At 37.8% G+C, this 26,290-nt stretch overlaps 1 protein-coding gene and 1 long non-coding RNA gene across 4 annotated transcripts; one reads left to right on the top strand and one right to left on the bottom strand.

The window, feature by feature from the left end:
* Window positions 1–13,182: 13,182 nt before the first annotated feature.
* LOC127070364 (uncharacterized) lies at window positions 13,183–13,970 on the bottom strand. The gene is made up of 2 exons (XR_007784484.1): window positions 13,728–13,970; window positions 13,183–13,605 (listed from the first exon to the last, which is right to left on the bottom strand). It is a non-coding gene; the product is annotated as an uncharacterized LOC127070364 (long non-coding RNA).
* Window positions 13,474–25,884, top strand: LOC127070332 (histone-lysine N-methyltransferase trithorax). 3 transcript variants are annotated; one of them, XR_007784468.1, is made up of 11 exons: window positions 13,474–13,638; window positions 14,164–15,601; window positions 15,690–16,256; window positions 16,351–16,787; window positions 16,861–17,022; window positions 17,104–17,499; window positions 17,579–24,072; window positions 24,178–24,340; window positions 24,485–24,631; window positions 24,796–25,462; window positions 25,576–25,884. XR_007784468.1 is itself a non-coding variant. In XM_051008137.1 (10 exons), exons 1-10 carry the CDS (start codon window positions 13,474–13,476, stop codon window positions 24,967–24,969), a joined length of 10,143 nt encoding a protein of 3,380 aa, XP_050864094.1. In that variant the 3' UTR covers window positions 24,970–25,884. The 3 variants fall into 3 exon arrangements, 1 of the variants encoding a protein (XP_050864094.1); XR_007784469.1 differs by lacking the exon at window positions 17,104–17,499; XM_051008137.1 differs by having other exon boundaries at window positions 24,796–25,884.
* Window positions 25,885–26,290: the final 406 nt, after the last annotated feature.

The following is a 26,290-nucleotide window of genomic DNA, read 5'->3' as shown; positions in this document are numbered from 1 at the left end:
TTTTTTATATATAAATTTTACCAAATCTAATATAATTATGTTAATACAAGTAATAGAGAAATTTTCACATGATATAATTTCTTATAGATGCGAACAAAAATTAAGTTATAAAATAATTAATTATTTAAATTAACTCTTCCGTTAGATTGAGCTAAAATCTCAAAGATTCCAATAATTTTCACTTCTATAAAGAACACATTACTCTTCACGTGACGTCATAGAAACTCTTGACATACCAGAAGATTCAATCGAGGTCAAGCTCTTTTACAAAATCTGTCAACCAATTATATCAACGGATTGTGCCATTTTAATTGATCCAGACAAATATGACAATTGTGAAGCTGAAACATCTTCACGTTCGTGATCTCAAATAATTATTCATAAAATTCTAACTAATACCTAAGTTTTCTTTCTTAAAATATCAAAATGGAAAAAAAGAAAATCAGAAATAACCAAATACACCATTGGACAGACCTAAAATAAAAAAATAATTAATTATAGTGCAAAGAATTTAAAAATGAGATGTCCTATTTAGTCGTCGATGACATACCATTTTATGAAAAATCTGGCAAAGAATTTAGTCTATTCGCGAGAAAGGTATTCTCTTTCTCTCTCTCTCTCTCTCCTTCTCTTTCTCTTTCTTTTTCATACGAACAACATATTCTCATCGAAGGTACGTCAAGTAACAAGAACCGCGTTAAATAGTAATCGACGCTTTCGCGTCCTTGTGCTTATTCTCACGAGCGAGTTCAGAGCCACGCCTAGAACGAATATTTTCGAATAACTTCCATCGAAACGAGCCGCGTGCCGCGTAACGGTGTTGTTTCCTATACAGAAAGAGAGAGAGAGCCAGTTCGGTTTGTCGTTACCTATATTGCACTTTACTGTATAGATCGCGAGCGGAGCATTGATCCTAGTCAGCGCGCCACCAAGCGCTCACTGCACACCATATGCACGTCTACATTATTAATGCACCTATACTACAGCAGCCGTTGCGCTGAACACGCTCAGCGTGCCAGGCTATATCTATTTCTATTTGTATAATCTCTCTCTCTCTCTCTCTCTCTCTCTCTCTCTCTCTCTCTCTCTCTCTTTCTCTCTTTGTCTCTCTCTCTTTCTCTTTCGTGACTCGTAAACAACGGACAATCGGGCATTCGTACCACTCGCGATGCACAATATCAGCGTTTATTGCCTTTTCCGATCACATCGCATATCTCACAGGACCACTGGAGTTCTTTCTCATTTACCGATTAACTTTTCGCAGATATTCTATAATAATTTTTTTGTTTTCAACGTCCCGTTTAAATTAATCTGTACAAACTGATCATTAATTTTTTAAATAGATACCATTGTTTCATTATTTCAATCGTAATAATTTATTTCATTATTATATTAGATTAAAACATTTAATGTCAAGGATTCAACATAATCGTTAAACGTTCTCCATAAGCATATATTCAATATTTTTCTTTATTATACAATTTTCCTTTCTTTATATAACAATTAAGCAACTACTATTTTAATTCGCGAGGGCGAATAAGTTGCAAATTATCTACGATTACGAGAGAACGATACTCAACTCGGAATATTCCCGAATGATCGGTTTTTAATGAACGAGAGAATAAACGTAGTTACGTTGGTACGTAATTCTAATTCAAGGGGCGTATTTAGAAAGTGACATCAATCGGAATTTAATCAAATTCCAAGCGAGACGTTACCGGATAAGATAGATAGATAAAGAGAGAGAAAGAGAGTTCCTCTGGGTGATCCTTCATCTAGGTGTCGTACCAATTTCCGTCGAATGGTGGTAAAAGCGCGCAAGGCGGATCGATTGAATGAGCTTTCCTCTCACCGCACGACGGCGCGATTCAATAGAAAGGGAACTCGTGATAAAACGGTCGAGCGTCCTCGAGATATTCGCGAGAAGTACCTTTCACCGAAGATCAAGGGAGGGTGGGACCGCCGGCCGCACGTTCTTCTCCTACTCCTTCCCACGTCGTCGTGTTGGAGTCAAGTTCGTTATTTGGGTCGTTCTTATGAAATCTTCTTTTGACAAAAAAGAATTAAAGTCGGACGAATGAAATCGATCATTATGCCGAGACGTAAATAAATCAACAAATCGGATAATACGTATCAAGTAAATCAAATTTCATGAATTTGATTTTATTTCATTTTCGTTCGATTTGTTCGAATAAGAAATGCGATTTCAGTTTTCTTATCTTCTTGTCAACTGGAAAACGTTGTTGATGAATATGTCAATAGTCGTTGGATCGATCAAGTTCTCTAAATAATCGTCGAATTTGATTATCTATACTGAGAGATTCGTAAAATAATCATCTTTTATTGAATGACTTTCTTATCGAATAGCTATAATAAACTTTAAGAATATAGGATTGGCGGATATAAACACATGTAAAATACGTAAAACGTATATTTACGATATGATATAATATTGATGTATAATTCGAATTTTCTTTGAAAATCTTAATCAATTTTCCGAATAACCTATTTATATTTATTTTGTAATTTATATATACTTAATTCGCATTGTTCGACTTATTTACGTATTTCTCATTAATTTAATCCTTTAATATATTTCATAATTACATAATTATTCTTCGAACAAGTTCTATTGTGAAGTAATTATTCGTTATCTCTTAATCGTTCACTAGTATAATAGTGATTAAAAATTCAATATAAAAATAGTAACTACTCGAATTTTATAGAAGCTTTCTTTTCCTTTTAGCTGCGTTATTTACTATTTTCTTAACAAAAAGAAATAAAGAATATTTGTTTTCTACCTGCATTTAGGAACGGTAGCTACAGTGATATCTCCGACTTCCTTACTGTTAGTTGAAGTTCATAGAAGATTGAGGCTCGCTGGAGATATGGTCTAAGGCTTTACTTAAGTCATTAAACGTTGACTGAATTCAAATCCTTCGTGATAATAACACATTTCCATTATTCCAGATATATTCATTATAATCATTTGCATCAAATTATACGATCGATCGTATTACCAAACATTTTTCAATGTATATATACGTATATATATTATATAGTTTCAATCAATGAGCTTTTGAAATTTTCTAAAGTCAACGTCCCCGATATCTGCATACTTACTCTTATACGTATCATTGTCCCCATGAGTATATGTACATACGTAAAGCCATGTAATACGAGGAGCTTTTAATGCGGATATAATAGCTTTAGATTTACAAGAATGAAAGGAAGGAGTAGAGAAATTAAACGTGGGGTAGAGGTAGAGAGCAGGTAGTACATACCTATTGTTTTACCAAGCTACAGAGCCCCATTCCACGCTCCGCCTATCATCGATTCTATGTAGCAGCAGGCGGTACACACCTGGACAGAAGAAGGAGATTCGGACATTGGCTCGTTAACGTCGACTGACTTTGAAATGCGAATGTAATACAAAGGTATAGTAGAACATATTGCGTTCACATAGGAATGACAACACCTTTCGTATACTTAAAATTCAGCACGTGCCACGTTCACACGGCAACGGTTGATCAGTTCTTTTTCTACCTTGTAAATCATTTCCTATGCTTTACGATTTTTTCACGTGAGCACACGAATGAAACCAAAAAACGCTCATTTCAAATATGAGTATGTATGTACGTATGTACGTATTATACGAGGTAAAAAGCAAATGAAAGATATCTCGTACTATGTACATACAATCTAGCACGGTAGATCACGCGAACCATTTTATCGTTCAAACGAGGACAATAAGTTTTCGCGCGTTACCTAGAAGAGTTCTCGAATTATTCCCTTTATCAATAGACCAGCTCCGTTGGTTCAGAAACGACGATATCATTCGCCGGTTTTTGCGAGTCGCGTGACGATTGCCATATTTATGAGAGGGGGGAAATGAAAGAGAGAGAGAGAGAGAGAGAGAGAGAAGGAGGGAGGAACAGTGAGGTGAAAGAAAAGTGTAGGGGTTAACGCAACTAGTCTGCTCGCGCCATCTGCCATTTCTCCTATATACACACGCACGCATATCACGTCGTTTTTCCTCTCACCACCGTACTACCACCACACGCACGCGCGCATAGTACACCTTCCAGAGTTTCCTTTTTGCATTCTGCTTTTGCTCTCGTAACAGCCGCCGAGTTAAACGTATACCAGGGAGTTGAGTAATTTCACGAAAGCTGCCACCGCTGCCATCACTGTCGGTAGCACTGCGTGACCTCTCAACGACCCTCTCCTCTCTCACGCCTCCTACTTATTGCGTTCCTTCTTCTTTTCCGGTCGATTTTACGCACCCTCCCGAGATGCTCTAAAAGATGTCTTACTTTGTCGGATAAAACCTCAATTAAAAAAACATTTACGAGGAAATATAATACGTTACGTTTTTGTTATACCAAAATATTTAGACAATATCAATTCATATTTATTTTGTATGTTGATGCATTTCTGTTAAAAATTAATCGATATTACGTTATTGAATAATATAAAACTGAACGTTTTTAAACATTTCAACGTTGTATTTTCACTAAATCACCTAAAAAAAAAACTTTCTCATACCTAATTCCTAGCTTCATGAAAAATTTAACAAAATTTGCTTCAAAACGTCTACTACATTGGATATTAAATATTCCATTTGGACACTGTATTTGAATGTTCTAGATACATTTGTTAATTTCTGTGGGTGAAACAAGGGTTTCCAGAGCGCTATATCTCACTATACCTCAATATCACAGGAAACGATCACCAACGTAGAAGCCAGGGCAATAACAATCCTTTCCCTCTCTTCCTTTATCTCGTCGACACGCGATCATATTACCCGTTCATCTTTAACGTCCCATTGCCGTTGTCGAATGTCCCTCGAGAACGAGCCATCAAACGAACATTGCATTTTTCTTTTAGTCGAGTCTCCTTCACCTGTGTATTGTCCCTAATCACGTTTAAAGGACAAGGTACCCCCCGATATTGATTACACGCCAGTCGCTATATCCTTGCCAGTGCCCCTACTTTGTCGGTAGTCACTGGAAAGAGAAGCTTTGCCACGGTTTTAACTTTCCTGTTTACATATGCGAACACTCGAGAGCCCTTTCGGAGGGTGCTGCTGGACGCATTGGTCACGCGAGGATAGCTTTATGCCGAAATGTCGGCAACATACCGCGAAGAAAGGAGATATCCTGATATCGATGGTGCTACTTTATATAGGGTGTACCTTAACGTGTGGGACGAATTTCCAAGATTGAATCGAAGAGACAAAAACGGAAAAAATTTATTTCTTTTACCCTTTTTTTTCTAAATATATTCGTTTTTAAAACTTCCTTTTCATACGTAGTTTTTTTATCTTTACGGGAAACTTTTGAAACTCGATTATTTATCACTCAGTTGCAAAGTCCTAATCGTCGTTGCATAAAGTTTCTTATCTTTTCCAACATTCCAAACCATCTTTGGCAACCTCATTCCATATTTCAACCAATTCTATTAGCCCGCAATGAGTTTATGATAAGAACTGCTGGAACACAAATGTACGGATGTAACTTTGAAACAAGGTCAAATAAGGTACATGTTTGTATAGAAGCCTTTTCATTGTTTTCGTATGTCCATAACAGAGCTACAGGAGATTCCACGTGCCGAAGTACACCCTATGTACTTGTATACCTATATTAACACCGAACGAGCGCGCAAAGCCTAGAACACTGGAATACATTGCTTCGCATTTCCTCTCCAGGATCCCCGGTAGAATCTGCTCTCCGGTTAACTATCGACGCAATCCGACATACAGAGTCAGAACGTCGTCGCATTACTCTGACGAAGGTGGTTGCGCGGAGGGTTACCAGTGAGCGCATAGTTCTCTCATTGTATCTGTGTATACGTTCATGCAGGTAGATGAGGTGAGTCGGTAGACGAGGCGGGTAGACGAGGTGGGTAAGTGGGACGGAACACCGCGAGCTAAAGCAGAAAGCTCCACTGCGTGACCTGTCACCGTGAGCACTGGTTAGATTTATATACGCGGACGCTAACTTGTCGCATATTTACGTCGTCGTCGTCGTCGTCGTCGTCGTCGTCGTCGTCGTCGTCCTCGTCGACGGACTTTACTTAACCTCCTCCCTTCGTACTCGACTCTTTTTCAAGCTCGCCACGAACCCCACACACGCTTCCTTCCACCTTGCCTCCTCTTTCCTTTACCCTATGACAAACCCTCGCGAATGTGTCGAGCCAGACCGGCTGACGCCATCGGCTTCTACTCCGAATGGAAGCCAAGCGCTGCTACGCTCGACGACGACCACCACTTTTTTCGATTCTTCTTCGTCTTCTCTTCTTCTTCTTATTCTTCCTCCACCTCCTCCTTCTCCTCCTCCTTCTCTTTCTTCCTTATATACTATCATACCGCACGTACTATGTACATACGTAGTACATAGGTCTACTCCCTTGCAACGCGTTCGACCGAAGTTAGGCCGACGTCGTTTATCGACCACTCCAATCCCATAATTCTCCTCCTAATGTGTAGTGATTCGAACGCGATCATTTAAAGTCGAAAATTTACAAATGAAAACATCGTTCAGCTTTATATTTATCTCAAAATTTACAGACTTCTAACTGACTCCTTAAAAAATTTACAAACTTTTTAATTAATTATTTCTTTAAATTCCTTTAAAGGTAGAATATTTTGGAATTCTGATTGCAAATATCGTGGCAACACTTACAAAATTATATAATAATTACATTTAACAAATTAAGTTTAGACTGTTTCTCAAAATCTTGATCGTTTAAAATTTATAAAAAAAAAAAAAACACTATACGTCTAAGCTACTAAAAATAAATGATGTGTCTGAAAAGCACTACCACGTCTGATCTTTTGCTCGTTGATTAATCCAACGAACGAACGTTCCTAGACAAAAATTCAAAACGGAAAATATGATTCCTAGAGAAAAAAGGGAAAGAAAACAATGATATTAACCGTCGCACTGGCTGCTTTTTCGTCTCATATTCTCGCTGAACGTCACAGCGATTCCAAGCGCAACGATTGGCATGAATCGTGACTGGATGGTCCGAACAATAACGTCTCTCGCGAGCGTTTCCAATCGGAATATTCCGGCTGCCTCACAGCATTCAGAAAAAGCAGAGAGCATGTGCTACCTTCGTTCCTTTTTCCGCTCCTCCTTTTTCTTTATCCCTTTTATCTCTGTTTCTCTCTCCCTCTATATATATATATATATAATATATATGTATGTATGTATATATATATATATATATATATATATATATGTATATATATGATGTATATACCTCTTATTTTTTCTTTCTCCTTTTACCGAAGTATTATCGGAGATTCGTTGCGCGAATGAGAAGGCACGAAAGGAAATAAACCATAGTGTACGTGTGCTATGAAAGAAAGAAATAATGGGAAAGGTAAAGGGAAGAAGAGACACACAAAAAACGATCATTGACTTTCGACTGTATTCCATTTTTGTTTACGCGTCAGTGAAAATTGCACGGTCTATGATTAAAATTGTTCGAGAAATTTAATACTCGAATACTGTATATATATTATAATAGTATTAATCAAATATTACAGGAAGTATTATTTGCAAATATCCATGATACATGTGTATGCGTTATTCGAAAAGAACAAAAACTCGAGAAACGATGCGAACTTCCTACTTTGAAAAAAACCATTGTCGATGCCATCAATATATCGTAACTAATCTAAAATATTCTGTAAAAAGAATGACAGTCATCATAAAACAAGACCAAAAGCATATCGATATCAATTTTCACAAAAAGAATGGTTCAGACTGCTATCCGTTACCAGTATGAGAGTGACGCGACTGCTAGAAGTAAAGCAAAGAAGAACGAGAGAATAAACGAGTGAGAGGTCCCTTGGCCTCAACAGAGAGGTTTGAGGACACATCGAAAACGAGGATTGCACCCCGGAGCGACGTACCCCATGACAAGTCCTTTGCTTCGTTGGCTCGAACGTTGCAACAGAAAAAGAGAGAAAAGAAAGAAAGGGAGCACAAAAAGAGAAAGAGAGAGAAAGGGACAGTCGGTCGTTCCGCTTCCTCGACTACCGTCCTTCGATCCGTATCTCTGTAGCGAAGTGCGTGTCACGCGCGCAGAGGGCCGCATATACGCAGTGTGCACGTGCAAGAGAGAGAGGGAGGGAGGGAGAAAGAGAGAGAGGATGAGTGAGGCCCCCTGTTTAGGGTGGCAGAGTGGGGATACACGGATGCAGAGCCCGTTTGCACGCGCTACCGTCGTATCTACGCTTCGGTTTCGCTCGGAAACGTTCGCGTTCGGTTCGTTGGCACGCTATACCGACAGGCGTAGCCTTCTCGGAGGTTAGATGCGCGTGATAATGCGATCCACGGCAGCACGTTGTATTCTCTCTAGACGGGAGAGGGATGGGCGAAAGAAAGCTCGAATGTGAGAGAGAAAGAAAGACTAACGGAGCTCGGTAGCTTCTTTCTTTTCTCCCTCTCTCTTTCTCTCTCTCTCTCCCCCCCTCCCTCTCTTGTATAATACATACATACATATGTACATATATTCGACAATAAAGTAGGTACGGAAAATCCGCTCACAGTCGGCACCGATAGAATAGCGGGTGTGGTACGTGACTATGCGGGATAAAATGAGAAGGTCGAAAGAGAGACTGCGGCGAGAGAAAGAGGTGAAGAAGGAGGTAAAGAAGGGTGGAAGCTAGAGTGAGGAAGGAAGGAAAGGAGGTAGGAGAGCAAGAAGAGAACTGCTAGCGAAGCGAGGGAGAGAGAAAAAGAGAGAGAGAGAAACTACCATGAGAGAGGATGCGTTCGTTCCGTTATCGACCTGCAGCAGGGCGTGTCTCTCCCTCCGTTCGCCGCCGTCCGATCCGCTCTCCGTTCCCCCTCCTACCCTTTCCTCTTTCTCTCCCCCTCTTTCTCTCCTCTCTCTCTCTCTCTCTCTCTCTCTCTCTCTCTTTCTCTCTTATTCGTCGGTGCACGCGCACGGTGGTAGCGGGATCCAACCTTCCATCGCGCACTGTCCTCGCTCGCGAAGCAGAGCAAGAGAAACGAGTCTCGAAGCACTCGCGCTTCGAGGAGGAAGCTCGAAACATTTTCCGTAGCCCGAGTTTCATCAGAGTCTCTATGTAGTATATAATAGGTATATGGCGATATTATGTGAACGACGACGAGTTCGAGCCTGTTAACGTTATATTCGTCTCTTTTTTAGTACTGCTAGGTAGCTCTCTTTTCTCTCTCTCTCTCTCCTCTCTTTCTCTCTTTCTTTTACTTTCTCATTGCGTACACGAGAGCCAACGAGCGTAGTAGTACGGTACGGTACGTACGTACGATCGACCGGCCTCGTTGGGCGGAGACAGGAATGGGTGAGTGGGTGGGTGGTTGGTTGGTTTGCTTGCCTGCCTGCCTGCCTGCCTGCCTTTTGATGAGGACTCGACAAGAGAAAAAGAGAGAGAAAGAGTGCCGCCCATAACCAGCTTAAAGAAATGACTCACCCCGCGATTTTTGAGTGGCGCTATGCTTAACGGTAACGTGCAGTCACCACGCTGTGCCGCATATTACATACCCCTAACAAATGGCCGATTTGCGAGATTTTTAAACGATTGTCATTTCATTACCATTTCATTAAAACTGATCGTTTGAGAAAGACGAGAAAAGAAATGAGAAATTTCTTTGGAATCGAAACTCATCATGGCCTTTTCTTCCTCTCTCTCTCTCTCTCTTTCTCTCTCTCAAAGTTGAGCTCTTATCACTGCTCTCTCACAGATCTTTCCGTATTATGCGATATTTGCACACTCCTCGTCCCACCGATAACGGGTTCTCGTATCCTGAGAGAGAAATGCCAAGAATACGGGAACACTGTTCAAACAGGCGTGAACGCAGCGAGGAAGAGAAGGAAGAGAAGGAGGAGGAGGAAGAAGAAGAAAATGCGATAAAGGTTAGGAGAGCCGAGAGCGATTCTTGAGATTTCCTACTCTTGATTTTGGAAAGCTTATTGTTAGATGAATGAACGGAACGTGGACGATCCGATAGGAGAGTCATTTTCTTCTATTTTTTTTTTGTTCTTTTTCCTTTGTTTTCTCCTTTCTGTCTCTATTGTTTTCTTTTTTCCTCTTTGATCTCGTCGCAAAAAAGAAACAGCAGAGAGAGAGAGAGAGAGAGAGGAAAAGAGAGAAAAATTTCCGCCGATCTCACGGCTTTCTGTTTTTTTCGTCGCGAAGAGAGATCAGCAGCCTCTGATACGGGGCTTAGATGTAAACGCGATGATGAGAAATATTGTCCTTCCGTCCGCTGTGACGTGAGAAGAATCGCTATTGTGTTCTTTCTCTTGAATACTTGAAAGAGAAAAAGAGAAAGAAAAACCAGACAGAAAGAGAGAGAAAGAGAGAGATAGAGAGAAAAAAGAGACAGAGAAAGAAAGAACATAGGCATAGAGAAAGAGAGGAATAGAGAAAAAAGAGACAGAGAGAGACAGAGAGAAAGAGCAAAGCGGAAGAAAGAAGAAGGAAGAGAAAAAAGAGGGAAAAGAAGGAAGAGGATTTCATCTAAACGTACGAGTTCGGGTATCCGAAGCTCGATGGTCATAGGGAGGGTTGGGTTCGTAACTTCGTCGAATGCGTCTTCTTTTAGCTTCCTCCTAATTATCGTGCCTGGCATACCAACGGAGGAGAGACTGGCCTTTCTGAGTTGCACGCATCGATGTGCGACATGGGGAACAAGGGCTGGAACAATCGTTGAAAGGGAAAGAGGGGAGAACCAAAGGAATCGATAAGAATGCTCACCCTAAACCGAAATCAAAAAGAACGACGATGTCAAGGATGCTGCGACGTTATAAGCATAATCTATGTATCTTATACACGCTTCTAACATGGTGCATTCGTATACATGTATCATATACATACATATTATGCGTCCTATGTGCGCGCGCGTATGTGTGCTGTGTCGAAGCTATAAAAAGGCCCGATAATTACTTTGCTCGAGATTATTTGCCCTTGAATTATGAAGCAAAAAAGCCCGCCGTTTATTATTACAAGCTAGGGTACAAATCGTAATAAAGTAATTAGGAGAAGATGAGAAAAAGGAAAAAGGAAAAAGAAAAAAAAGGAAAAAGAAAAAAGGTGCTTTAATCTTCCAACGTTTTCACTCCCACTTTTCCCGAGCATTGTTACCCGGTATCCACTTTCTCTTGTTGGAGGTACAAAGCTGATATCGAGATAAAAGAGAATATGCAACAAGCGATTTCTTTGAAACACGACTTTTAAACTAGTCGCATATATCTCATATACATACGTACGTAAGTATATATATATATATATATATATATATATATATATATATATATATGTATTCTTACGGAGGACGTTTCACAGGATTATAGTAGATATACGTACTTCACATACGAGCTCTTATACTTTAATAGCAAGAGGAATCGTCACAAGCCGTCTATTAAAGATAGGTGTGTGTATGTATGTGTGTTGGGTATGTCGTGTATATTTATCGCGTGGCAAAAAATTAGTGCGAATGACCGCAGATAAGTGCGTTTATTGGACCAGTACACGCCTCAAAAACGTCTTCATTTTCTTCCCTTCGTCCTTCCTCTATCAGTCTCTCTGTCTGTCTTTCTCCCTCTCTGTTTTCTTCTCTCCTCTTTTTCTCTCTCTTTTCTTTCTCTCTCTCTCTCTCTCTCTTTCTCTCTCTTCCCCTCTTTCTTCATCTTTTTTATTCCCGGTCAAACCGAGGCATATTAAATTTTTTCGTAAATTAAGGAGAGTAGGAGGTACGAAGAGACTAATAAAAGAATAATTTTCTTTTTCTTATGTCCAGACAAGATATGGATAATAGAGACTCTCAGCAAATGTAAAGAACGAGTGGTTATCTCTTTTCCTCGTTAGATTTCTATCTATTTATCTTTCTTTACTCTTTTCTCTCACGCTCTTTCCAATACACGTTCATCCAACGTACGCATGGACATGAATGTGAGAGAAGTTATTAATCCGTAAAAGTGTTCGTGATCTTGGCGCGTCTTCTCTCTCCCTCTCTTTCTTCCTCTCTACTCCCCCCTTCTCTCTCTGTCCATCTTATGCACGTCGAACGGTGCAGTCGTTCGAGTCCCATGCGTCTTATTATTCTTCTAGGATCGCACGCTCTGATCTATACGATCAAGAAACGCGAGTCAATGCACCGGTACAAGGAGAGAATGCAATGCAAAAGAACGAAAATGTAAGGGTAGATCTTCTAGTTCTATTACATCCTTCTAGCCGACTAGCTGACCAATTTCAACGAATACGATCGATACCAAACCCGGCCAACCGTTTCAAGTGAAATGATCGAGATAGATAAACCTTTTTGTCATCGTTCGACTAACCGAATGATCATCCTTTCTAGGATCGAATTTCTTTTTTTTTCATAACGAATATATCCGCACAAATTTTGAAATTCGATCATTCGAAAAGTATCAACTCGATATTATCTTGCTTAATATTCGATATATCGACGATTAACCATCGTGACAAAATATGAATACATAACCTTAAGAAGGTAAGCACATTTTTGTTGTTCAATTTATTAATGGGTAAGATATATGCATGTATGCATGTATGTGTATACGTATGTACGTATGTACGTATGTACGTATGTATGTATGTATGTATGTATGTATGTATGTATGTATGTATGTATGTATGTATGTATGTATGTATGTATGTATGTATGTATGTATGTATGTATGTATGTATGTATGGATGCATGTATGTATGCATTTATGTCTGTATGTGTATGTATGTATGTATGGATGCATGCATGCATGTATCTATGTATACGTAAAACAGTATTTAATCTACGGTTATACCAAAGAAAAATATTATTTTGTTGAATATTAAACAATAGTCAACTCCTTTCACGATTATTTCATATGGATACGTTCAACATTTTTTGTTTTTTGAATTAATCACGCAGAGTGCTTGAACGTCATTGATACTTCGCGTTCACAGTAGGCGGCGCTGATGGTAGGTTATATGAGAGTTCGCCCTACGATGAAACCTCGTATTCTGTCTCTTTCCAATATGATCTAGGGTTCTTTGTAATATACGTTGATGCGAGATTCTTAAAGTTGATTACTAACGCAATCACGTAAACATAAAACAATGATTAAATTCAAGGATAAGCGTTGATCGATGTCAAATGAATTGTAAATTCTAGAAAATTTTCGTTCTTTCAGGTTGTTTATTCGTTCACGATTTGACAGTTCACAGAGGACGTTAAACGGGGTATATCTCATCTTAATATTAGTAAGTTTTGGTTTGACAGTACGCGCGTATTTCGCGGTCATTGACGAATTCGTCCGAATGTAACCGATGATCGACGAAGGTTGCAAGTTTCGTGTGTGTTAAATATTCGTTGGTGTTCGGTTGAGGCACCTCGGCTGGGCAAAATCACGTAAAATGGAAACAGAATTTCGTTGTGAGGTTGAGGTTGATCGTTGAAAAGTGTGAACATGGGAAGGTCCAAGTTTCCGGGGAAGCCGCCGAAAACGGTGACCAGGAAACGGATAAAAGTTCTCGGTCAGCCCGAGACTGTCCAAAACGATTCGGTAACCGTCGCCGAGAACATCTACTACGGACTTTCCCTGTTCAACGAAACATTTGGTGACAACGAGAAGGTAAATTTACAGTTTGATCTTGTTCACGATGTATTGTGAACCTCGTATTATCGTTACCGATCTTAAAATTTATCGTATTTGACACTTACCATCACGTTTGCATCGTGAGCGTCCTATGAAACGCATACGGCGTTTATTTGATTGTCGGAAAAATGCCAAGATTCGACTGTGTAATGAAGGTTAATGTTTTAGAAAGGAGTTACGGCCTCGAAGTGGTAGAGTGTTTGTCGCGTTCACTGATATATTGCTATGGTAGAAAGTGTCAATGACTCTGTAAAAGATTCTTCGTCCATACAGTTCACAAATTGTGTTGCACCTTTGAAGTAACTCACCAAAATTTTTATCTCTGTTACGTTATAATTTTTATGATCTTTTTTTTTATATAATATATTTATTCGATGTCAAAATACATTGTTTATCTTAATGTAGTATCTTGTTGTATGTACAGTCGATAACTTTGTTGATTCTTTGCACGACTGTATATCATATTTTATTTTTTCGTTGAAAGTATAATTATTTTTGCAGGAACATCCGCCATTCCATGGTTTTAGCACTAAAGAGGCTAATCTTTCTGTGTCTTATATAAAAACACAGCAACATGGTACCGAAACTACAAATAATAAAGCTCCTTCCGTTAAGGTTAAAAATCATGTTTTACAATCTAGCTCTAATAAAGATATTACAAACGTCAAAAATTCTTCCATGGATATGGAAAATAATATAGAAAAATTGTGCGATACTAATTCTGAATCAAATGAAAACGTTAAAAAAGATCTAACTACATCGGATTGTAACAGGACTTCAAAAATTAATAGACCCAAAACTCGAAGAAATTGTAATAATATCAAATTTTCAAATTTTATGAAAACTCCAGTATTGAAGTCGGTGAATGCTATCCTAGACCAACACCAACGTACTAGACAACTACGCAATAGTACTGCTAAAAGATTGTTACAAAGAGCAAAATCTAATAGCAGCAATGTACGTAATGCTATAGTACAGTCTGGTGATAAATCCAATACTGTAAGAAAATTTATATTACCTATACGCAGTGCACATTCGTCGAGAGTTATAAAACCTAATAAACGATTCATAGAAGAATTAGAAGATATTTCTGGTACAGAGCATAATGAAAATGATATTAATGTACATGTTAAAAAAGCTAGATTTGCTGTAAACAAATTAAACAATCAAGAATCAAAGTCAAAAGAGGAAGCTATTAATTTATTACATACAAAATTAAAAATTGAAGAGATAAAAAATAAGAGTAAAAAAATAGTTCAGCGTACAGCTTCGAATAACCAAATCACAAGTCAACCAACGAAAAATTCTACAAAATTCTCTGATTCAAGACAAGATGTACAAGTGTCTAAGCCTATAGTAAAAGAAGCAAAGAAAAATAATAACACATCCGCTAAAATAAAACTAACCAACAGCTTGTCTAATGAATCGGATGCTAAGCATGATAGCTCAGAGAATACAAGTGGAACTGTACAAAGCCCTAAGTCAACCATTTCCAGAAACAATAAACAGACATCTGTTCCTACAAAAGTTCTTCCTGATATCAATGTTCCAAATTATGAGTCTTCCAGAGTTCAAACAAGATCAGGAACTCAGTGTGAAGTATTCCACGATGCAAATAGTCCAAATAATACACAAAATAATACAAAATTAACAGAAAATAATAGTACAGAAGAACAATGTTGTCTGAATAAAGACGACAAAACAGTCGAAAGTAATTCAGATAATTTTGATACAGAAAGTACTTTGTCCGAAAGTGGAAGTGATCACAGTAATCACACAGAGGATGAACAATCTGAATGGTCGGGAATAAAATTGAACGGAGGGAAAGTTATTTTAAGAAAAGCAAGATTAAAATTGGATAATAAATGTGTGGGTGGAACAGAAGGCCCATTTTCTGTAACAAGTACTAATACTAATTCTAATGGAAGCACAAACTTAGGTATTTAAAGATTATTATCACATTATTAATAATCTAATTAATCACACTATTTACATACTTTACGTATGGTCTGCTTGTTCATTTACAGGGTTGACAGGAACTATAAAATGTGGTGTTTGTGGTGCAGTACGGTTTTATAGATTTGTCAAGCAAGCACGAAAGTTTGGAATTCACAGTTGTGAATCTTGTCGTAAATTTATTAGTAAAATGATTAAACGACAAGCTTGTGCTAAGTCAACAAATAGTCCTCTTCCTTTTCTCCAGTGTCACAAAGGCGATGGATTGTGTCTTGTACCACCCGTTGTTAGAAGTCATCAATGGAATCTCATGCGCTGTGTTTATAAGGCTAGATGTCCGGCTTGTTGGTTAAAAATGTGTCTCAAGTGTTATAATATACCTGCTACGTTGAGATCTGGTTTGAATTCCATGTTGCCACCTATGATGCGAGATCCTTTAAGTACATCAGCATTATTAGGTCAAGATGAAAGCGATTGTCAAGGTCAAAAGTCGCCACCATGCAAAATAAGCTGGCCAGCGGAAGATAGTTTGGAAAAAAACTTATTCAAGTCTGCGATGAGTTGGAAGAATATCGAATTAGGTCAAAAAACTGCTTATCAGTGTACAGGTGGTTTTCTTTATACAAAACTTGAGAAATGTAAGGATATGAATTTTTCAATTAAATAATTAATTACGTTCTTTAAATCCGCGTTATGAAACTTCAAATTTATTTATAAACTTATTAATTGCAGTTGATGCTGTAATGAGTACATCGCCAAATAAAAAAAGAAGAAAGCACAATCGAATTAAAGTACGGAAGAAAATCAAAAATCCCATACTTCCTTCGCCACAGATAAATCACCGTCCACAACCTCTTAGGCAGAAACTCGAATTAAAAGGACCAAGAGTAAAGCATGTTTGTCGAAGCGCAAGCGTTGCTCTTGGACAACCAATAGCGACTTTTCCTTCTTTGGATAGTAAAGAGGAATCGGAAAATAATAGCCATAGTCCAAAAGCAGTTACGAAACAAGCTAATGTGGTTGATAAGAAAAGCGATAATTCGAAAGATAAGGAAATTTGCAAGGATAGCGATGAGAATAATCATAATACAAATGTTAATACTGTACAACAATCCTATTCGAGAAAGGGAAAGTCACAGCAAAATATGCCCGTGTCTAATCTTTCAATGGTAAGTAGATTTTTAAGTCTACTGTTTAAAAAGCCTTGATGCGTATACTAAAGTGAAATATTTTAAATTACAGATTTCAAAAACTAATCTGGAAACGTCACATACAGTGTCTATAGATTTCTGGGAGCAATATGATCCTACAGAAGTTGGGGCAAAAGGTTTTGCTCTCATTGGTTCAGAATTATTTCACGTTCCTGCCATTTGTTTCCTTTGCGGGAGTGCCGGAAAAGAACCGGTATGTATGAAAAATTCAAGCAATATATGTCATTTAATGTGTACTATATCGCAATGTTTTTTATGTATTAATTTCTTCCAGCTGATTTACTGTCAATGTTGTTGCGAACCATACCACGCTTTTTGTTTGGAACCCAGTGAATGGAGTATTTGTTCACAACCAAATTGGTGCTGTCCAAGGTGTACGATATGTCAATCCTGCCATTTAAGATTTGGTCCAAAATTATCTTGTATTCGTTGTCGTCAATCATTTCATCACACGTGTCTTTTGAAATCTGGTATCAGTTCTAGACTTTATAATCCAGATAGACCTTATGTGTGTCAAAGTTGCATCAAGTGTAAAAGTTGTGGTAGCGAGGGTGTAAACGTTCACGTAGGCAACTTACCTTTATGTTCCATGTGCTTTAAATTGAGGCAACAAGGAAACTATTGCCCATTATGTCAAAAATGTTACAATGAAAATGATTTTGATACTAAAGTAAGTATTAGAGGAAATAGTTTGCCGTGCGTAGATCGCTAGTTTGTTAAATTATACACGGTTTAAAATATATTTCCAGATGATGGAGTGTAGTGAATGTTCTTGCTGGGTTCACGCTCGTTGCGAGGGTCTCTCGGATGAAAAATATCAGATTCTTAGTTATCTTCCAGATTCCATCGAATTTACCTGCCAACAATGTTCCGACAATCCAAATTCCGTTTGGAGAAATGCCGTTGAAGCAGAACTTAAAGCTGGACTCATCGGTGTGATCAAATCGTTGAGTAAGAATCGGAAAGTTTGTGCCGCGTTAAAGTGGAGTCCTAAGAAAGAATGTTTCTGTAAGTCAGTTTCAACTGCAAAGAAAATAGATCTTCTCGAGGACAAAACCGAGATGAATGGTACAAACGGTAAAGAGATTGCCACGTCGGATGAATCTGATGACTTAACTGGAAGTGGAGAACATAGTTCGGTCTCCAGTTTGAAATCTGATTTATCAAACAAATCCGAATTGGAGGAACAACCAACGGAGGGATCAACGAGAAAAGGCTTGCGTCGTCTTCGACAAAAGTTTCACTTGAAAGAATGTACAGTGAGGGTAAAGAATTGTATCCCTAAAGATGCACTGGATGTTGATAAAAAAGATATGACTCGTAATCAGGAATCCACCAACGAGAAATTAGGTGAACTTTCAGACTGTCATTGTACGGAACAACAAATTATCGTGAGACCATCGCCCACGCTAATGACTGTTAAACAAAAAGTTAACAATAACGAATATAAATCATTGATTCAATTTCATGCAGATATGGAGCACGTAATTAATCGTACTGATATCAAAGATTTGATGGACGCATATCACGAAACTTTACAAGAAGTATTTCCATGGTTTGTACCGAAAAATTCTAAAGCTGACCATAAGACTGGTGACGCACCCGCTTCGACTATAGATGTCGATGAAAATAACGATTCGTCGATACAGAAATCGGACGATTCCGTTGTAGACGCGAATAAAGAAGAAACAATAAAAGGTTCCAAAGTTGTTGCAGCGAAATCATTGAATTCGTACAGCGCTAATCAAGAAGATAGCAGGTCATGTTGTTTGTGTAAGGGATTAGGTGATGGCCAAGAAACGAAGGAAGGTAGACTTCTATATTGTGGACAGAATGAATGGGTCCATGCAAATTGTGCATTATGGTCGAACGAAGTATTTGAAGAAATTGATGGTTCCTTGCAGAATGTTCACAGTGCTATCTCAAGAGGACGTTTAATTCGTTGCAGTGAATGTGGTAAAAAAGGAGCGAGCATAGGATGCTGTGCAAAAAATTGTAACAACACTTTCCATTACCCTTGCGCAAGAAATATCGGTCTTGCTTTTAATGATGACAAAACAGTATTTTGCTTTTTGCATTTAAACAACTCGACGCATAAACCGCTACATAACGAAGCTGATTTTAGTTTAAAGAGGCCAGTGTACGTCGAACTCGACCGTAAGAAGAAAAAGTATGTAGAACCAAATAAAGTCAAAGTGATGATCGGCTCGTTGATAATCGATTGCTTAGGCACGATAGTACCAGAATTTTCTGATACAGTCGAAAAAATAATACCTTGCGATTATAAGTGTTCACGGCTATACTGGTCCACTGTAAATCCATTTAAAATCGTAAGATATTATATTAGAACGTACGTGCAAGTATTTGTGCCAGAAGTATCGGCTGATTTAGAAAATAACATTACCATTGATCATTCCAAAGAGCAAAGGAAGGAAGATCTGTCAACGGATAAGCATAAAGTTGAATATTTAGTTGTAAAACAAACTTTGGATGCATTATTGGATACCGTATGTAGTAAAGAAGTCGATGAAAATTTAGCTGAGCAAAACAATACAGATTTGTTACCTCCTGAATTGGAAGAAGCTATTTTTGAGGATTTACCCCATGATCTGTTGGATGGAATTTCCATGCAAGATATTTTTCCGAAAATGACAATTGAGGACTTTTTAACTATGGATCTGAAGAATGACGGCACTTTCACGAACGATTTATTTAAGGATGATATGCTATCTTCTGAGGTAGCGGAATCATCCAAACCAGCGGAGAGTAAAATTTCAAAAATGGATCCCTCTTTATTAGAATTAGGAACGCATAACGATCTGTGGGTACATTTAGAAACAAAGACTTCTGTTCAGGATTTTATGGATGATTTATTCAATTCCAAAAGTCAAAAGCGTGGTGGTAGAGAATTGAAACGCTCCAAATCAGAAGTAATATCAAATAATTCACTAATAGTAGGAGGCCCGAGGCATCATCAGAGATCTTGCAGTCTTACTTGGAGTTGCAAGTTGGATAACACTTATGGTCCTAGTATAAAAAGGAGAAAATTACCTAGAAACACGGCAGGAAAATCTACCGAAACTAGTGTAATGGTACTTGATGCCCAAAATGAACATACGTCTATGATACATGAATTACGAATTCCTGAGAGTATAATGGTCACCGTGGGCAGAGCAAATACTCCTAACATTATATCTGATTCGGTACGTGAAATAAAGTATTGTATTGAGGATTCGAGTGGCATTAATCGTCACGTGTTGCCTTCGAGAGACGACGGAAAGGAACATAAAAGACTCTTTTGGCACGCAAGACAACAGCCTCGTATATTACAAGTGGATGGTTCTGCCGATCCAAGTAGTGCTAGCGAATGTAGTTCTCCTGAATATAATATAGAGGAAAAAACATCTTTGGAAAGATCTGAACACTTATCCATTCCTCAATTGGATGGTATCAACGATGAATCTTCGTGTGATGATAACGAGTGGATCTTATCCAAGGAAAAAGATTTAAATTTGTTTATACACCCTTCAAATGTACAACATTCACGAAGAATTTTCGGTCTTCTCAGGTCACATTTATCCCACAATGATACGCGAAAAGAAAATGACAAAGATAATTTCTCTCATGTTTCAAAATCTATACAGCATAAATCGAATTTTTTCAAAGGGAAAGATCTCAAATTAAATTTACAAATTCCGCAATTAGACGGAGCAGATGACGTTTCTAGTGACGACGAATGTACGTCTCCTAAACATGCTGAGAATGAAATAGCCAATGTCATTCCACATTATGATCCTCCAATCGATCGCACTGAAAAACCTGTAACTTGTGAAAGATGTCGTTGCACATATAGAACACAAGATAGTTATAATAGACATCTAATTAACTGTGATATTATGATTACGAGCGATAGTGATTCTGAAATTATGGATAATAAATTAGCATCCCCAGATTCCAGATTTTCTCCAAATATTGGATCGGTGTCTCCACAATTTATAACTCTTTCTCCGTCAGAAGGACACACACTTTCATCGGAATATACTGAAATACAAGCTACATCGCCTATAGAAGCCTCTGTACCATCGCCTCATCCAGGAATCCAAATAGAACCAATTGCTCAAGCAATTATTACACCACAATTACACACTCGTGCTACTGTAGAAACTGTTCATCAAACAGTATTAACGTCTAACGATATGATCGTGCAGACTCAATATACTAGAACGACAGCGACATTACCAAATGCCACAGTATTACCTCAAGAAAGTACCGTTCAGATAACGGAAATAACAGATCCTCCATCGATCTCCAACGACTCTTGTATTACACAAACTTTGGTGAATATGCCAATAAGCTCTCCAGATAGTACAAGTTCTCAAAGCGTTCCAAGTCCACAAATATCGCCAACATTTTCATCTACTGGCGTACAAACTGCAACAAATGATGCGTCATTGACAAATATTCAAATATCAAGAGTAACAAAATCAAAATCAGCTCGTGCTGCTAGACCTCGTGCAAAAAATATCAAATCGCATGTTATGAAGAATTCCGTGCAATCGCATAGTGGGCCTACTAGACTTCAGCCAATGCAAACTAGTACTCCTGTGATTCAGTTACAACAGACTCAAAGGCCCAATGGTCCAACAGTAATCTTGCAACAAGTTCCTTCGCCAAGTATTATGTCTGCATATGTTGAAACTCTACAACAGCAGTCTGGACAAAATTTGCAGTATATAACTGCTATCAGTGGTCAACATGAAACTGGATTCAAACCACAATTTATAACAACTAATCAGTTAGTTCCAGGTACATACATACAAACGCCATCTGATAATTTACTAGCATTACAAAATGGAGGAATATCAATATTACCAAGCGTACAAATTGCACAGACCCAACCAACAGTCTTGGGAACTATTATACAACAGCAACCAAGTGCAATACAATGCGGTGTAATATCATCGGAACAGTTGTTATTGAGTTCTACTCCAACATTAGAGATGTTTACAGATTCAACGGGAAGTATGTTTGTTTCTAATCAGCCCATGTATTATGGTTTAGAAACAATAGTGAGTAATACCGTAATGTCTTCGAGTCAGTTCATGACTGGAGCAGTACCGCAAGTCTTAGCAAGCAGTTATCAGACAACAACGCAAGTTTTTCAGGCTTCTAAACTTATGGAACCTATCGTAGACGTTCAATCTGTTTCTGGAGTACCAACTGTAACGGCAGTTGAAGCAGTACAGAGTATACCAGGTGTACCTAATGTAACGGGCTTGCCTACTGTGCCGAGTGTACCTACAGTACCTGCTGTACCCAGCATACCTAGCGTATCTAGTGTACCTAGCGTGCCTAGTGTACCTAGTGTACCTAGTATACCCACCGTACCCAGTGTACTGAGTGCACCTACTGCACCTAGCGTAGCTACTGTACCTAATATACCTAGTGTACCAAATGTATCAAATGTACAAGCCATGGGGAACGTACCGAACGTATCGGCGGTAACTGGCGTACCTGGTGGTTATGTCGTGGTCAGTCAACATACACCAGTAGTAGACACGGTCGTAACACCACAAATCAATATTCCCGCTAGCATCGAACAAAATTTTGCCTCGATCGCGTGTAATTCTATATCGCCGTCGCCCTGTAGGACAGTAGTAGAAGCACTTGCAGATCCAGTGCAAATACCAGATGTATGTTCGTCCGAAACTTCTATCACGATTACACCAAGAATAACATCGCCTCCTAAACCCTTACAACAAACAATGCCAACTATTCCAAGAGTTGCAGTACGTCCAAGTCCAGCTTCACATCCAGGCATACAATTGAATTGTGGATCATGGAAGATCACTGAACAAAAAGAAACAACTTCTTTCGACACGGAACAGATTATTAGTAACAGTGTCAGACCATATTTTGATTCGAAACATGTATCAGAAAATACCAGCATGATAAAGGCTAGCATATCATCTAAAATACTGCCCTTACCTAATCATTGCATAACACAGAGGAATATAATTGTAAATAAATTGAATCATGATGTAAATAATGTGCATAATAGTTATAGCGGTAATGTATCAAATTCTAACGGTATCAATGTAAGCACGAGTAGTAATCCAGTTATAACTAGTTGTAATGTTCAAAATAAAATAACAATGACTATGAGCAATGTACCAACGAGCAGACCCATGAATAGGGTTTTGCCAATGCAGGCTGTTACACCGAAACAAGACCTTATTAAACCTGTAGAAAAAGAAGAAATCGTTATGGAAGAACCAACTAAACCTATTATAAAATCACCCATTGAGCTGACGAATACAGAATCTAAAAGACAGATCATCGAAAGTATCGTTCCAATGAAAAAATCTGAAAGCGAAGTTAACGGTATGACGGAAACACGCAAATTGAATACAGAAGCTATGGAAAAAGTTAAGGACAATCTCAAATTGGAACTCGATAAAGAAAAATTGCACAGTACATCGTTGAAGATCGTATTACAAAAGCAATTGCAAGATGGTTCTTACAAAATTAGGCACAATATGAAAGCAATAACGCAAAATAAAAAATCACCGCAAGTAACATCAGTGGAGATATTACCGACAAAGCAAGTACCGCAAATAACGTCCTTACAACTTTTACCGATTAAAACGTTTACGTTAAAAACAAATAAAATAGAAGAAAAAGTGAAGAATATAGATAACAAAGTAAACGTATTGAAGAAAAATCCTCCAGTTGCTGTAAAAAAACCTAGAATAATTACAAAGTCTATGAAACTTCCTCAGAAAGAAACTTCAAATCCACAAGTGCAGAAAAGTTGTTCGAAAGGACCAAGTCTAATGTATGAAATCAAATCTCAAGATGGGTTTACGCATACTGCATCTTCGATGTCTGAAGTGTGGGATATGGTTTTCCAAGCTGTGCAAAATGCTCGAAAGGCTCACAATTTGCCTCCTTTACCGCATAATCCTCTTTCTGAAAATCTTGGACTAGAAAATAATGCGACAGTATATCTAGTCGAGCAGTTACCAGGTGTCAATAGATGCACTAAATATAAACCCAAATTTCATAACTTGACACCAACAATATCCAGTGAAACGGAGAATGATCTTCTAGCAGCATGTGATAATGGTGCAGCTCGTGCAGAGCCATTTAAGGCTAGAAAAGTGCATGATATGTTCAGTTGGTTGGCATCGAGGCATAGACAGCAACCAAAAATGATTGCTATCTCAGAAGCAGAATCAAGGTAATGTTTACAAGTTTGCTCAATTTTATTTATGTCAAATTCTTCATAACTCCGCATAATGTATGTACAAATTTTTTAAATGTTATGTTTTGTTTATATCTATAGACGGGTAACGAGCACGAATTTACCAATGGCAATGCGCTTTAGGATACTTAAAGAAACATCGAAAGAATCTGTTGGAGTGTACCATTCGCACATACATGGAAGAGGTCTTTTCTGTTTAAGAGATATCGAAGCTGGAGAAATGGTCATTGAGTATGCAGGAGAGGTAAATGAATATAAATGTATATAACATGCTATATATATATATATATATATATATATATATATATATATGTATGTATGTATTGATTTTTTCATATAAATCATACATATTCAAAATGATTCATGAATATGAAAACAATTCACTCAGGTAATTCGTGCATCTTTGACGGACAAGCGAGAAAAATACTATGACAGTAAAAATATCGGATGTTACATGTTCAAAATCGACGATCATCTAGTTGTTGATGCCACAATGAAAGGAAATGCAGCGAGATTCATCAATCACTCATGCGAGGTACATATTTTTATCTCATTCTTATGAAGCAAGTCATCTACATAAACAGAAATGCATGGTTTAATTTAATTAGAAATTTTAACTTGCATGCTCTGAAGTAATAGAGTAGAGAAAGAGAGAGAGAGAGGGAAAGAGAGACATACATTTCCAAATTTATATTGCAGCCAAATTGTTATTCAAGAGTGGTAGACATCCTAGGTAAAAAACATATTTTAATCTTTGCACTTCGACGCATCGTTCAAGGAGAGGAGTTAACGTACGACTACAAATTTCCATTTGAGGATATCAAGATACCATGTACCTGTGGTTCTCGCAGGTGTCGCAAGTACCTCAACTGAGACTGCGTATAAAAATTTCGCAAACATCCATGAGACAGATAGAAAGAGAGAAAGATAAAGATAAAAAGAGAAAGAAAGAGAAATATGTGCTATAATTACGGGCGCTTTGAATATAGGATTCATTTTATTGAAGGTTATTCATTTGAACGTCAAACTATTTTCAGAGATAGCAGCTTTTTATTACTACAAAGAGAAAGTAGATACGCGCTAAGAGATTGATTAGAGAGCCAGCTACAAAGCGTGAAAAATGGCGTTTATGACAATGTTACTTTAGACAGCTACGTTTGGTAGTTGATTTAAGGACTATACTTATAGCAATAAATGATTCAACGTGTCCCGCTTTCATACCTAAAGGGTCTTGCGTGTTGGAAAACGCTTGAGACTCTTGAAAGTGTTATATTATTCACGCCTGTGCTTTTCTGCACGATTTAGGCTTTACATTGTCTATTATTGAGGCTTAAGTGTACAAGTTGTCGTACACTTTACACTAAATGTAAGTCTTCTTTATCATCATTTTATCGTCTTACGTGTGTTTTTATTACACAGATTTCTAAATGTGATTATACCGATTATTCAAGTATGTAACATTTTTCGATTTTCCTCTAGAATGAATCGGACCAAGCTAAAAAGATAGTATATCATCGATGTACTGTTTGTAGGAGATGCACCATACATTTTTTAACAGCACGACGTACATGACAATTCGAACTTGTTTCCCGAATCAAGAAAGAGATGCGATTAATATATTCGTGTATAATACAGTAACTGCGAGAAGAGGATTGAGGGTAATTTAACAAAGAATTTTAAAGTGACTGTTTTTTAACAGCTGGCAAATAATCGCTACAAATTGAAATTTAAATGCATATTAAAATAGCGTGAGCGACGTTAACTTTTTCTTTTTTGCTTTGTTTTTAATTTTGTTTAACTTTTTTTTTTCTTTTGTAAATTTCAATTTAGTGTACAGTGTATGATTAACTTTATGACCTCCCGTGTCTGTTGTAGGGCCGGATTTCAAATATTCTCTTGTAAATTATGTAATTGTAGAGTAGATATCATCTTGATGTAAGTAAAAAAAAAAGAATCACAAGCCGTTTTAAATGAAATTAGGATCGTAATTATTAAGGAGAGAGAGATACAGAATGGCAAGATAAGACAGTCCCTTCCGCGGGGTACTGTTTGGAGATGTACCTACTTTGGCAGACATTGATAATTGATACTTTTAAGTCTTTCTAGTAGTCGAAGAAAGACACGATGATGGAATCTCGTTTTACGAGTTATATTACAGTTTAAATTGCTTCTTTATCATAAGAAAAAAAAAAAA

This window comes from Vespula vulgaris, chromosome 18 (genome assembly GCF_905475345.1).
Source record: "Vespula vulgaris chromosome 18, iyVesVulg1.1, whole genome shotgun sequence".
Classification (NCBI taxonomy): Eukaryota; Metazoa; Arthropoda; class Insecta; order Hymenoptera; family Vespidae; genus Vespula; species Vespula vulgaris.
Note: the sequence above shows the minus strand (reverse complement) of the source record. Positions and strands in the feature narration are given on the sequence as shown.

Coding starts and splice junctions, on each gene's coding strand:
- LOC127070332 (XM_051008137.1), top strand. CDS start 13,474: ATGGGAAGGTCCAAGTTTCCGGGGAAGCCGCCGAAAACGGTGACCAGG. Junction 15,602..15,689: donor TAATGGAAGCACAAACTTAG/GTATTTAAAGAT, acceptor GTTCATTTACAG/GGTTGACAGGAACTATAAAA. Junction 24,632..24,795: donor TCATCAATCACTCATGCGAG/GTACATATTTTT, acceptor TTTATATTGCAG/CCAAATTGTTATTCAAGAGT.